This window comes from Hippoglossus stenolepis, chromosome 12 (genome assembly GCF_022539355.2).
Source record: "Hippoglossus stenolepis isolate QCI-W04-F060 chromosome 12, HSTE1.2, whole genome shotgun sequence".
In the NCBI taxonomy this organism is placed as follows: Eukaryota; Metazoa; Chordata; class Actinopteri; order Pleuronectiformes; family Pleuronectidae; genus Hippoglossus; species Hippoglossus stenolepis.
In genome coordinates this window covers 14,368,579-14,380,840 of record NC_061494.1, presented here as the reverse complement: position 1 = coordinate 14,380,840, position 12,262 = coordinate 14,368,579, and the positions used below count along the sequence as shown (strand labels likewise).

At 44.5% G+C, this 12,262-nt stretch overlaps 2 protein-coding genes across 5 annotated transcripts in view; one reads left to right on the top strand and one right to left on the bottom strand.

Annotated features, from left to right (window-relative positions):
* The first annotated feature begins 2,529 nt into the window (after positions 1-2,529).
* Positions 2,530-8,939, top strand: LOC118118825 (leucine-rich glioma-inactivated protein 1). Its single transcript, XM_035172236.1, has 8 exons — positions 2,530-3,406; positions 3,582-3,653; positions 4,227-4,298; positions 4,381-4,452; positions 5,141-5,212; positions 5,614-5,783; positions 5,877-6,041; positions 7,145-8,939. The coding sequence occupies exons 1-8, from the start codon at positions 3,210-3,212 to the stop codon at positions 7,960-7,962; spliced, it is 1,638 nt and encodes a 545-aa protein (XP_035028127.1). The 5' UTR covers positions 2,530-3,209; the 3' UTR covers positions 7,963-8,939.
* Positions 8,940-9,079: 140 nt separating this feature from the next.
* LOC118118824 (serine/threonine-protein kinase MARK1) overlaps positions 9,080-12,262 on the bottom strand; it is a 29,536-nt gene continuing 26,353 nt past the window's right edge. For 2 of the 4 annotated variants that reach the window (XM_035172231.2, XM_035172234.2), the window contains exons 17-19: positions 11,533-11,559; positions 10,891-10,935; positions 9,080-10,773 (exon numbers count right to left, since the gene is read on the bottom strand). In XM_035172231.2, the coding sequence (XP_035028122.1) occupies positions 10,428-10,773; positions 10,891-10,935; positions 11,533-11,559 (418 nt within the window). In that variant the 3' untranslated portion in view covers positions 9,080-10,427. The remainder of the gene's footprint in view (positions 10,774-10,890; positions 10,936-11,532; positions 11,560-12,262) is intronic. The other 2 variants (XM_035172233.2, XM_035172235.2) reach the window with 1 other exon arrangement.

Below are 12,262 nucleotides of genomic sequence, written 5' to 3'. Positions count from 1 at the left end.
AAAAATTAAAATAAAAAGTGCAATAGCAACAAGTGTAATACATGATTGCAAACATGTCAATAAAGTTTATTTTCAAATCATGTCTGGTTTGTGCCTTTTTGTTGTATTTGACACATTCTGAGGTCAAAATATTAATTTTGCCTTTGTTTAGTTGAATTTTTTTTCCTTTGTCTCTCTCGCAGCCTCATTGACTTCAGGACTCACCCACATGTAAATGTTGCTCACCTCTGAGATCAGCTCAGGGGAGGTTTAGCCAAAGAGGACTGACCAAACATCATCTCCTAATCAACCGCTAACAAGCTTACAAGAGACCTGCATTACTGAATTACTGTATCAGCTTGTAAAGCAGTTGGGACCAAAACAGTTAGACCATAACAAATATATCAACTCCACTTCGTTTAAATATCTGTCACGTGTTTTTAAATCTTTTATGACATTTAAAAAATATATATATTTCTTCATTTCTGTGTTGTTTATTAGTATATTATTTTGTAAACTTTGATTTAATAAAGCGCTTTGTATGTAAAGATATGATTACATTTTAAAAGGGAAATATTTATTTACCCCTCAGTGATATGAATGAAAGATATTGAAATAGAAAATATTTTATTTATTTACTGTTTATTTATCCTTTTTTAACCAGGAAGGTCCCAGTAGGAGACAATATCTCTGCCATGTACAACCAATGAGTGAAAGATTACAATTGTTAAGTTGGTAATAACAATGAATGAATACATTGTGTGACATGACTATAAGAACATTCTTAAGAACAGGAACTGTTCAGATTTCCAATGTAAATTCAAACTTATTTTTATTTGCTTTCAGTGTTTGTGCTTCACAGTTAAAGCCAATCCCTCAGTTGTTCCCTGCAGTGGAATGAACATTTCTTGTGTTGGGTAAGGATCACAATATCATCATGTGTATTTTGTGTCACTGCCATATCCTTTCTCGTATGATTGGCTCAGGCAGGTGACTGACAGGTGGCGTGCAAACCTATTTTGTACATACAAGAACCAAGGAGCATCTCAGTTACAAAAGCCCGGGGGCCATGTCACAGCGGGTAAGCCAGCTTTGTGGACTGACAGGGCTCCTTAAGACACCAGCTCGGGCCAGAGGTCAACGTGTAAAAACAAGAGTGTAGGCGCCAAACGGCCTGATTCCCCATGAGACCAGAGCAGCAGGAGGGTCGCCATACCATCATGTTTGTGTTGTATGGCAAGAATGTTGATTTCCATTTGGATCACAGTTCATTTAAATTTAAATAATCACAAAGAGAATTCAAACAGAAGACGTTTTTTTTTTTTTAAAGCTGACAGCTCATAAAACAAGCTCTTCCTTGTAGTAGCTCTACACTGCCTCCTAGTGGGAAGATCTGGCCACGAGGGAGGACTGTGAAAGATTGACCAACCCGAGCAAATAAAGACTGAGTGGAGCCAAAAGTCTTTTTAGCTAGAAAAGACACATATAACAAAGCCGAGCAAAGTAAAAATGCTCAAATATTGTTTATTAGTTCGAGAAAATAAGCAAAAAAAGGTGCGGAAAGTTCCTTCAAATGTCAGAAACACCATGTCAGCTGTGGCCAAATACTTGCTGGACAGTGTGTGTTCTATTCTGCTTATGAATGATGGCATTTATGAGGCACAGACAAGACCCCATCATCTTTCCGACCAACAATAATATCCAGTGTTCTCCGTTTATGCCGAGAGCTGCCTGAGAAAAACAAGACTTCTCCTTCCGTTCCAAAAATCTCCATAGCCACATTTCTCCTCTTGGTTTTTCCCTCTTCTCCTTCACTTTATCTCTCTCGCTGCAGGTGAAGGCTTTTATTCTTCCATCCCTGCCTTTGTCACAGCTTCCACATCACGACCCTGCTCCTCCTGATGCTTTCATTTAACACAGACAATACGAAATGGTGTATAGCTAATCACATCAGGGACAGGGAGACTGCAGGGAGCCAGAGTATATTTATTCAGGGGGCCTTTTTAAAAAGCTTTCTGCACATGTTTCTTCCCAGAAGGCGTCTGACGCATGCATGCAGGCCTGCCAGGCACAGTGAGTAAACATATTAATCGTATAACTCTGCAGGGATCAGAGAAATTAGACTGTGAGGAGGACCTTATAGGGCTCCCTGGAGACTGCAATAAAACTGGGAGGGCAATATATAAAAAAAATAGAAAGGAGCATGGCCTTATCTGATGTGGCTGTGTGGGGTGAAGTGAGCATGATGTCATGCAGGATAGCAGGGAGGCAATTTTGTTAACCTGTCCTTTGTCCGTGAGGGGGTGTACTGGGGGTTATTTGACCGAGCAGATGTCAGGATGACAGAGGGCTTCCCCACACCCCTCCATCACATCTCTGCATCCTCCAGTCGCCATGGAAACCGCGCACAAACCAGGAAATAAACCCCACAAATGTGCCAAATCACGGGGACCTATTTAATGGCTTTAATAAAGCTACACTCGGGCTTTGTGGTGCAGCCTGAGGTGAAACCCAGAGCCAGTGGTTGCAGCTGTATTTCCTTTATGACTGTAAATTTCTTCCCCCAGCGGGTTTCCCACACCCGCTGCTCCCCGCATAGAAAGCCCGTGTGCGTCTGCGCCGCGTAAACGCAGCCAGCAATCCGCTGGCTCATGTCCCCGCTTCTTTTTTTTTCACTCCAGCAGCTGATTCACGAAAAATTACACAATTCCGTTGCGTGTGTTGGGCGGGATCCTTCCACTGAGCTTGGCGGGGCGAGTGCGACGCTCGCTGAAAAAATCACAGGCCCCTATAGGCGTGGTTTTGGATGGAGATGCTCCGTCTGCTCCCGCTGGGATACCCACCTGCCAGCTGGTGTTGTCTCGAGCTCGTGCAACCACAGGCGCGCGTTTGATTAGATTTAACATTTGGATCGAGGTGTGTAGGTTTGTTCTCTAAGGGGGGGTGAAGTGTGGAGTAGTTGCGGCGCTGTGGACGCACGGGGCGCACGGTTTAATCACCTCCAGAGAGGCGGCGGTGGCGCACGGCGCTTGGAGATAAACACGAGCGGACAACGCGTCGCTTTGGCCTCCAGGCACCAAGAGAAGCAGCAGAGACACAGGCAGCAGCGGCGGCAGCAGCAGCAGCAGCAGCGGCGGTGGTGGTGGTGGTGCTGGTGGAAGAAGGAACCAGAGCCGAGACCCCTGGTTCTGGCGCACGGCTGTCGTTCGTGCCCGCAGCGCCCCGCAAGGATGGAAAACACACGCAGGATGCGCAGGAGATCGCCCCTGCTCGGTTTACTGGTGCTGGCGTGTGTTCTACTCGTGGCGGAGAGTAAGAAACCCAAACAGCCGCGCTGCCCCTCATCGTGCACATGCACCAAAGATAACGCGCTGTGCGAGAGCGCAGGACTGATCCCTCGCAGCTTCCCCCTGGATGTCATATCTCTGTAAGTCCCATTTATCGCTGGTTTATGCCTGATCTCCACACCGCTGTTTGTGCAGTCTGCAAAACGTGCTCTTCTCCAAAATGTGTGTCTGCTGCTGCACAGGATCATGCACGTCCAACTGAGCACTCTGGGACATACTGGTAATACAGGCTCTTTTTCTCTTTCCCCTCCACAGATCATTCGTCAAGTCTGAATTCACCGAGATCCCGAAGGAGAGCTTCATACACACGCCTGCCCTGCACCTCCTGTGAGAAACCTCTCCTGCTCCAGCTTTTTGTCCCTCAGTCTTTGTTGCATGCTGTCAGTCCCCTCCAGTGAGGTGATCAAACGCCATTTTTAACGTTTCAATACATCTCCTCTCCCCACCTCCTCCACTGATCATGCACACTGTGTTAGAATGGATGTTGCTCTAGCTCTTGAAATTGTCATAATCTCCATTTTACCATGTGTCTTTGCTGTGAATCCATCCACCTCCTGTCATGACATGTATCTGTGTGTATCACACTGAGCTTCATCTATGGGGGGAATCCCTTCATTTCAGGAGGGAATCCCCTCCACTCCTCCCTGTCTCATGGGGGAGAGTATTGACTGAGTTACCTTGTCCTTCAAAACAAACATGTAAGCCTGCAGGAATCCTCGTGGCGCATCGATCCCTGTCTCTGATGTATTGGAGGGGGTGTGTGGCTCTGAGGAACAAAGACAAGGGGTTTCCTTTCTTTCCTTTTTTTTCACGGTAGCTCCAAATGTGGGACAACAGCTTGTTATCCTCCCATTTCTGACCCTAGATAATAAAATATTAACTACATGCATCTCTCCACAGCCTCTTTACAGCCAATAACCTGGAATCTATAAACGAGGACGCCTTCCTCGGTCTTCCTCATCTGGAGTATCTGTGAGTATTCGACACAAACTCCTCCTGGAAGCTGTTTGTCTCCTTCCTTCCTCTTTGCGTTCACTCGTCGCCTTTTTCACAGGTTCATCGAAAACAACCAGATCAAGTCGATATCGCCACACGCTTTCCGGGGACTGAAAACCTTAGTGCACCTGTAAGTATGCGTCTATAACTTCTTGTGCAAAACATTACACGTATACGTCAGCAGAATAGCAAAAATACAAAGAACCCTTGTGTCAGTAGATAGTGTTGTCATCCAGGTGCAGGTGCAGAAAGGTGCTGACAAAGTTTATTACACAACATTTAGTGCCACATAGACATTTCTCTGGACACTGTGCAGCTGTTAATATGATTATCAAGCAAATCCGCTCACCTTCGCTGTCCAGATTAATAAAGTTTATACGCTGAAGGCCTTTTAAATACACATTTGCTTTGCAGCTTTAATTGTCTTTATTTCTAATAGAGAAGTAAGATTGTTTAGTCGTCCCTCGAAAACACGACGACACCCTTCCCCGCAGCGGAATCCACCTCTTTCCCCTCGTTTCTGTTGCTGTGAAAGCCATAAAATGGCTGAGGAGGCAGCTCTAAAAATAGCTTAATGTTTCCTCAAACTCACAATAACCAATGTTCCTGCCTCCAGCCTCCAGGGTGGAATTATGTTCCCAGGTTCTTTTCGCACATATTCATATATTCCTCTGCAAAGCAACACTGCATTATCCACGTCCAAACTCAGATTCCGTGAGGCACTGCAGGTTCTTCTCTAGAAAACACAGCAGAATAAGTGTATAGTCGTGATCTAGAGGGACGTAATGATCAGATGCTATTGTTCTCTTCTCTTGCAGGAGTCTGGCCTACAACAATCTGGACACTCTGCCTAAAGATTTGTTCAAGGGTCTTGAGGCCTTGACTAAAGTGTAAGTGTGAATTTTCAATCCTGCGTTACCAGGAAACAAAGAGATAAACTGTACATATACTGTTAAAGCCTAACGCGGACAATGAGTTTTCTGTACACGCTCTAAATATAGAAAACTGTATCATTATTCTACTTCAGCCACAGCTTGAAAAATGTGTGGGCAGCTGGTGCTTTTAACACCATTAAAATTACATGAGGCAGCGAGGAGGAGAGAGAGTTCGCCATCTATCAGCGACCGAAGACGTTTCTTCTTTATAGCTCCTCGATATTAATGAGAACACCGGAGGAAGCAGCGAGGGTCACAGAGCAGAGCCTGCACTCGTACCACAGCTCCGTGTAAAAATCCCTTCTCAAAGCTGAGAGCTGTCTGAGGTTAGTTCTTGTCTGGTTCTCTCCCCTCAGAGACCTGCGGGGGAACCAGTTCACCTGTGACTGTAAGCTCAAGTGGCTGGTGGAGTGGATTTACAGCACCAACGCCACAGTGGATCAGATTTACTGCAAAGGCCCGGCCTCACAGCTGGACAAGAAGATCAACGATCTGGTGGCGCAGTCGTTCGACTGCATCACCACAGGTGCGGCGCAGAAAATACTCTGTTTCCTTCAATAATCGCAGCTTCTCCTGACTTCGTAGCGTTATTTGAAGTGTGTTTTCGTTTCTCTCGCAGAGTTTGCCTCCTACCAGTCCCTGAAGTTTGAGTCCATATCGGTGGAGGCCTTTTCCTTTGGGAACGATCAGTATGTGGTGTTTGCTCAGCCCTTTATCGGGAAATGCAGCTTTCTGGAGTGGGACCACGTGGAGATGGTCTTCAGGAACTACGATGACATTGACAGTAAGTGAACGTCATTTTCCGATGTAAAGTGGTGACGGAGTGCCGTGTGGTGACAGGATTGATTTGTCACTTTAGTACAGCTCGATTTTGAATTGCTTTGAGTGCAGTGCCCGTTCAAAACTTTCCTGTAAGCTTGACCTGCGTTAATGCTACGGAGCTGAATTATTCTTTGTCTTTAGTGATTCCTCTGCAAATGTTTCCACAATATACTGTCACTATGTCTATGGTGCAGAGTGAAGTTAGAAACGTTTGTGTTCATCCTACCTGGTTCATCTGCAGTGAGGATTTTATAGTCAGTTTCAGTAAAATGAATCAATCATTTCAGAGAACTTCAGACCCAACTTCACAACTTTTCAAAATAAAATCTCAGCAAATCAGCTCGAGAAAAAGCATGACAGCAACAAAACAAAGGTTGTGCTTTTACTTCGAAGACAAATTGCCAATGAGGAAGGGATTTTTTGTTGTTGTGTCTATGACAGAGATTAAAACCCGTGAGTGTCTGTGTCTAGGTCCGATATGGTGAAATATAAATAATCAGATTATCAAAATGTCCCTGCAGCAATTATGACCTGCTGTTAGACCCAGCTGCCGACCTCTGCTGTAGTTTGTCAGAGGAAGTAGGAGAAGACTGAAGACACATTCCTGCTAACTGCTAGCTTGGTTGAGCGCTGGTTGCCTGTTAATTTAATTTTTACTAATACTGAACATATCGCGTGTCCAAATCGCACCACATTTAACAAAGCACTTCCCTGGTGCACTTAGAAAACATTTGCCAAATGTAAAGCCGATGGGATAAACAGTTTGCGAGATATGCGTTCCACATACAGACAGAAAGACGTTTGTGGAATAAGTTAATAGATATTTTTTGTTTTGATCCTATTTCACCATGTTTTCTAAATCTAAACTTTCCTGTTAATTCCATTTTTTATACTTGTTTACCTTATAGTATAGTGTGTTAACTATAAGGCATCTACAGGCTTCAAACTAAATTTTGTTCTATTTGCACAGTAACATTAAAGACTTAAGATCTTGAATCTTTAAGGGACCACGTGGAGACTCCATGTGCAGCTGTATTGTTTGTGTCCTCTCTTTCTCCTCACCAGGCACTTCCACAGTGATCTGCAAGCCTCTGGTTATCGACAACCAGCTCTTCGTCATCGTGGCTCAGCTGTTCGGTGGCTCACACATCTACAAACGCGACACCTCCGCCAACAAATTCATCAAGCTCCAAGGCATCGACATCCTCAGAATCCGCAAACCGAACGACGTTGAGACTTTCCGCATCGACGGAGAATCTTTCTTCGTCATAGCGGACAGCTCCAAGGCCGGTTCCACCACCATCTACAAGTGGAACGGCAACGGCTTCTACTCCCACCAGTCGCTCCATCCGTGGTACCGGGACACCGATGTGGAGTTCATGGAGATCTCCTCCAAGCCTCACCTGATCCTGTCCAGCAGCTCCCAGAGGCCTGTCATCTACCAGTGGAACAAAAGCACCAAGCTGTTTGACCGGCGCACGGACATCCCGGAGATGGAGGACGTCTACGCCGTGAAGCACTTCCAGGTCAAGTCCGACCTCTTCATCTGCCTGACGCGCTTCATCGGCGACTCCAAGGTGATGCGCTGGGACGGGGCCCTCTTCCGAGAGCTGCAGACCATGCCCTCTCGCGGCTCCATGGTGTTCCAGCCCTTCGCCGTGGGCAGCTGGCAGTACGCCATTCTGGGCAGTGATTACTCGTTCACGCAGGTGTACCGCTGGGACACCAAGAAGGGCACGTTTGTCCATTTCCAGGAGCTGAACATCCAGGCGCCAAGAGCCTTCTCTCCAGTCTCCATAGACAACCGGCAGTTCCTGCTGGCCTCCAGTTTCAAAGGGAAAACTCAGATCTACGAGCACCTGGTTATTGATCTGAGCAATTGAGTGATTGTTTTTTTTTTTCTGGCTGATTGATAGATTATAGGTAACTTTAGTGGGGGTTTTTTGTGTTTAAAGAAGACTGTTGCAGCAGATGCAGCTCTGAACATCACTGAAAGTAACTATCAGTTGATCCTAACTTGAGAAAGGCAGGCATTACTCTTTTTCTCTTTAAAAAATCTTCCATTGAAATCAGTGCATGGTAAATGTAGACGCACGTGTCTCAACCAAATGTATTTGGCTGAGATGCACGTTGAGTTCAATGCATGGATCTCAAGTTAGGATTAAAACCCGAGACATCAATGCATGACCAGGGCCTCACTCAGGCCGTCCCTCAGATTACAAATGCAACATCCATCCTCATTCATCATTTCAATTCTACCGTTGGCCAGTAGCTTATTTTGTTCATGTTGGATCATCCATGTGACTCAACAAAGTTTATACATTTGTAATCTCATATATTTATCTACAGAGAGTAATAATGAAATGGTACTTTTTAACCGATTAACATGTTCAACCGAACAAATCTGCCAAAACTAAATGTTTACATTTTTCTCTTTCCACTTGTTCGCTAAAAATATTTGTAAAAAATAAATGAAGCTTTTGTAAGTTTGAGAGGGACCACGCCAGTTAGATACACATTTGTTCAGGAGAATGATTTAAAATCTATCTTTATAATTTGGAGAATTTCAACAGAGATGTAGTGTGAGAGTGACATTTATATCATTAACGCTTTGTATAATGTAGTATTGAAAAGTATTGAAAAATGCAGTTTTTTTCAGAATAACGTTTCGGGCAAACTTGGAACTATTCTCGCACACTTACAAGGGACTGAAATGAAAAACTGAGGATATTGTTCATAACGCTTTACCTTCGACTAACATGTTGGCAAAATGCATTTTATTGTGTCATGATTAGGATTTAAGTTATTGACTAATATCATGTCATTTAGAGTCAATAAAGGTTTACATCACTAACTATTGCTGGCACCGTGTGGCGTCAGTGTGAAATGACAACACACAAAAACAACACACTCCAGCAACACATCTACTTCACGGGACATTGCAGCCAAGAAGTTAGCGGTGTAGTTATGGTACAAACATGAGAAATCAAACAAAAAATATACAAACAAATAAAATCTTTTTTATTTTCTCCAACAAAGTGCACGCCTCAATTCTACAAAGCAGCACATTACAATGTAATGGAATAAATACAATAAATTCCGCTGAATTAAAAAAAAGAAAACAAAAAAAAAAAAGAAAACCACAAGCGAGGAGATACACAAGTACCTGCACAATCACACTGGTGGCAGGATTAAATCGGACTCTTTAGAAAATTCTGCTTCTTTCAGGATGATTGTTTGACTTTTCATGCATCTTCACTCCTTCGGAAAAAAGGTGTCCCGTCCTTTTTGTTTTCTAAAGTAAACCGATTTACACCCTGCATTTTGTTTGTAATTGAGAACTACCAAACTAACATGAAAGAAACACAGGTGCATACTCTCATGTTCACGTCACCCTGGAAAACTTGTGCAATAGCAGCAGGCACCTCCGAATCGCCGACCTGCTGCTGAGAGAAAATAAAGTGAACACATTTCTCAGTTTGAACTGAACTTACTACTCAAGTCTATGTGGTGCAACGTAGTGTTTTTTTTTTTTCTCTGTAGGCAAATAAAATAGAACATAAAAGGCAAGGGAACACGTCCCTTAATATTCCACAAAATAATTTAGTGCTCTTTAAATAAAATTAAAAACACTTGTCATATGGTGGCTCTTACAAAAAAGGAATTAAAAAAACTCACAGGCTGAAAGGATAATGCTCTAAGAGACATCAATTATATTAGGAAAGAACTTAAAATTCAATGAAAAAAGACAGTATTGACAATAAAATTCTGTACAGAACGCAAAATCAATATACAATACAGTACCTGCAGATGTTATGCATACAGTACAATTCTCTTTTTACATAGTTTTAGTATGGGCTCCAGCCTGATCTATATACTGACTTAACACAGGTGTCGAAGCGGCTATTTTAGCTTTCAGTAATTTTAATGGTTTTTCAGCGAGGACAGTAGATCTTGTAGTAGGCGATTAGAAAAAGAGATTGAAAACATTATTGCAGGATGGTCATCTTCAGTTGCATACTGCATGTTACATGAATGTGTCCTATGACGAGGAGCAGTGGGCTGATGAGAGACAGAGAGAGAGTCGGACGGAAGAAAAATAAAAGAGAGGGGGGTTAGCTGTTTTTGCTATCTCTCCGTCAAAGAGGTTAATTCTTGCGCGATCTCTCTGATCCACTACCCTGTACAGTACATTCGTGGCCAGTATTGCACGTTACCAGCCGAGTCCACCCTGATTCTGCACGGCGAGGACCTACAGTGCTGAATTTTGTCCTGTGAGTCAACATCCAGTGATGAGATGAGACCGCGATCAGAGCTCACCGAAGACTGACTGGGACTCCATCTGTCGTCACAGTTTGAGCTCGTTGGCAATTTTGCAGGCGATGTTCTTAAAGGCGATGGACGTGCCCGATATCCTCTTGAAGCGCACGCCGTTGAGCGAAAGGCGCGGCAGCTTGCACACCTCCATCTCCCACTGGACCAGGTTGTCCTGGCGGGCGTCGCCGTGGACGCAGAAGAGCAGGAAGCGTTCGCGCTGCTCGTAGTCGCAGCTGTTGGCGTCCAGAACCTTCCGGATCTCCCTCATCATCTCGGCGGGCTCCATGGAGGAGGTGGTCTTCATGCTCCAGGTGAAACGTAGCGAACGAGGCTTGGAGTCCCGACTGCCGTCCTCTTTAGTCTCACCGGACACACTCCTTCAGTGAGATAAGGAAGAAAGAGCAGAGAAGAGGGGAGACAGAGAGAGACGTTGAAGGAGGTAGAAGTTGGTTATAGGCTCTCGTTGAAATCTACGTCCTCGCTCAAACTCTCACCTCGGTGTTTCTGTCCTGGCACTGGCCTCTCCCTCACTGGGCACCCTGAAATAAACCGGGAATACACTGTTACACCCACAAGCTGCCGCCAACATGTGTCCCCCCCCACCCACTTCCAACAGCACTGTCATCATCACTGGACACAGAAGGGTGTCAGGCATCATGCCAGGAAAGAATCCACACTCCTGGGTTATCAGGGATCAGAACACAATGAGGAGACTGTGACGTTTCGGGACTCGTTCACAATGACCCAATGCATCCTACCGTCTACTGCGCTCTACCTTTCCTTAATCCCCACTGATCTGTAAGAAGAGTAGAAGTGGCTCTAAATCTGTTCTCTTAAGCGCAGCATGAAAACTGGGGGAAAGTAAGGAGAGGAAAGCCAGCAACCGGAGGAGCAGATATTGTGGCTTAGTCGAGGAGAAGCTGGTGGGCTCGTGAGGTTCGTTCTCGAGGCAGTGGACACACGGGAAGGAAATACACGACATAACAAGGGTGTCAGTAAGCAAGGACGTGGTGTGGTGGGCAAGTACGTAAGGGGGTTAAGGAAACATGGGCCAAGGTCATAGTGGGCACAGAGTTTTGGTTTTAGGTTTGTTTCAACAGGGGATAACAGGTGCAGCAAGCGTTGTGTTCTCCTACCTCCGGCTTGACCTGAAAGACAGAGCTCTATGCAGAAAGAAAAGGAGAGAAAGCCGTGAGCCTCTAGCAGAAGGTCCAGCATCAAGGTGACACAAGGAGCTAACTGGTGTTTGGACAACGTGGTTCTGGCTTTTGCTTGTCACATTGACAGGAAAGGGAAACAGTGGAGCAACAGGTACAATAAGATCGATAGATTGAGAAAAGATAACAGCATGTATGTTTTCAAGACGCAAGAGAAGGATGAGATGCTTTCCTAGTTTTCACGGCTGAAAAAGTTTCCATTAAGTCATCTGAACACATTTTGCAACAAGTAATCCTTTAATCTCTCGGTCAGGCAGTTTGGTTTTAACCAGAGACAGACAAATCCATGGATGATATTGTATGTCTCCTCGTCCACTTTGAAGCATGTAAATGGAAAATAGATGTTTAAGTTTTGTAAATAATGAAAGCTGATGGCATTCAGAGAAAATGTAAGTATGATCATCCATCTTTAAGTCTAAACTGGCATCTCTGCCCTTTTTTGGACCAAATGCAGGAAGTAGAGACAGCGTTAGATAATAGAGAAGAAGAAGCAGAAGCAGAAGCAGGATTGCTGATCGTCTTCACCACCGACGACACAATGTTTGAAAGATGAGGACGTTCATTTTGCTTGTAGGAATATAATAATGATGCAACAGTAGAAACAAAATTAACAAAATGAAGCGCACTAATCCTGTGTTTTTTGAGAGAA

Excerpts from the sequence above, each read along its gene's own strand:
- LOC118118825 (XM_035172236.1), top strand. The coding sequence starts at position 3,210 with ATGGAAAACACACGCAGGATGCGCAGGAGATCGCCCCTGCTCGGTTTA. Across the intron at positions 5,213-5,613 it reads CTTGAGGCCTTGACTAAAGT|AGACCTGCGGGGGAACCAGT; the intron begins GTAAGTGTGAAT and ends CTCTCCCCTCAG. Across the intron at positions 6,042-7,144 it reads GAACTACGATGACATTGACA|GCACTTCCACAGTGATCTGC; the intron begins GTAAGTGAACGT and ends TCTCCTCACCAG.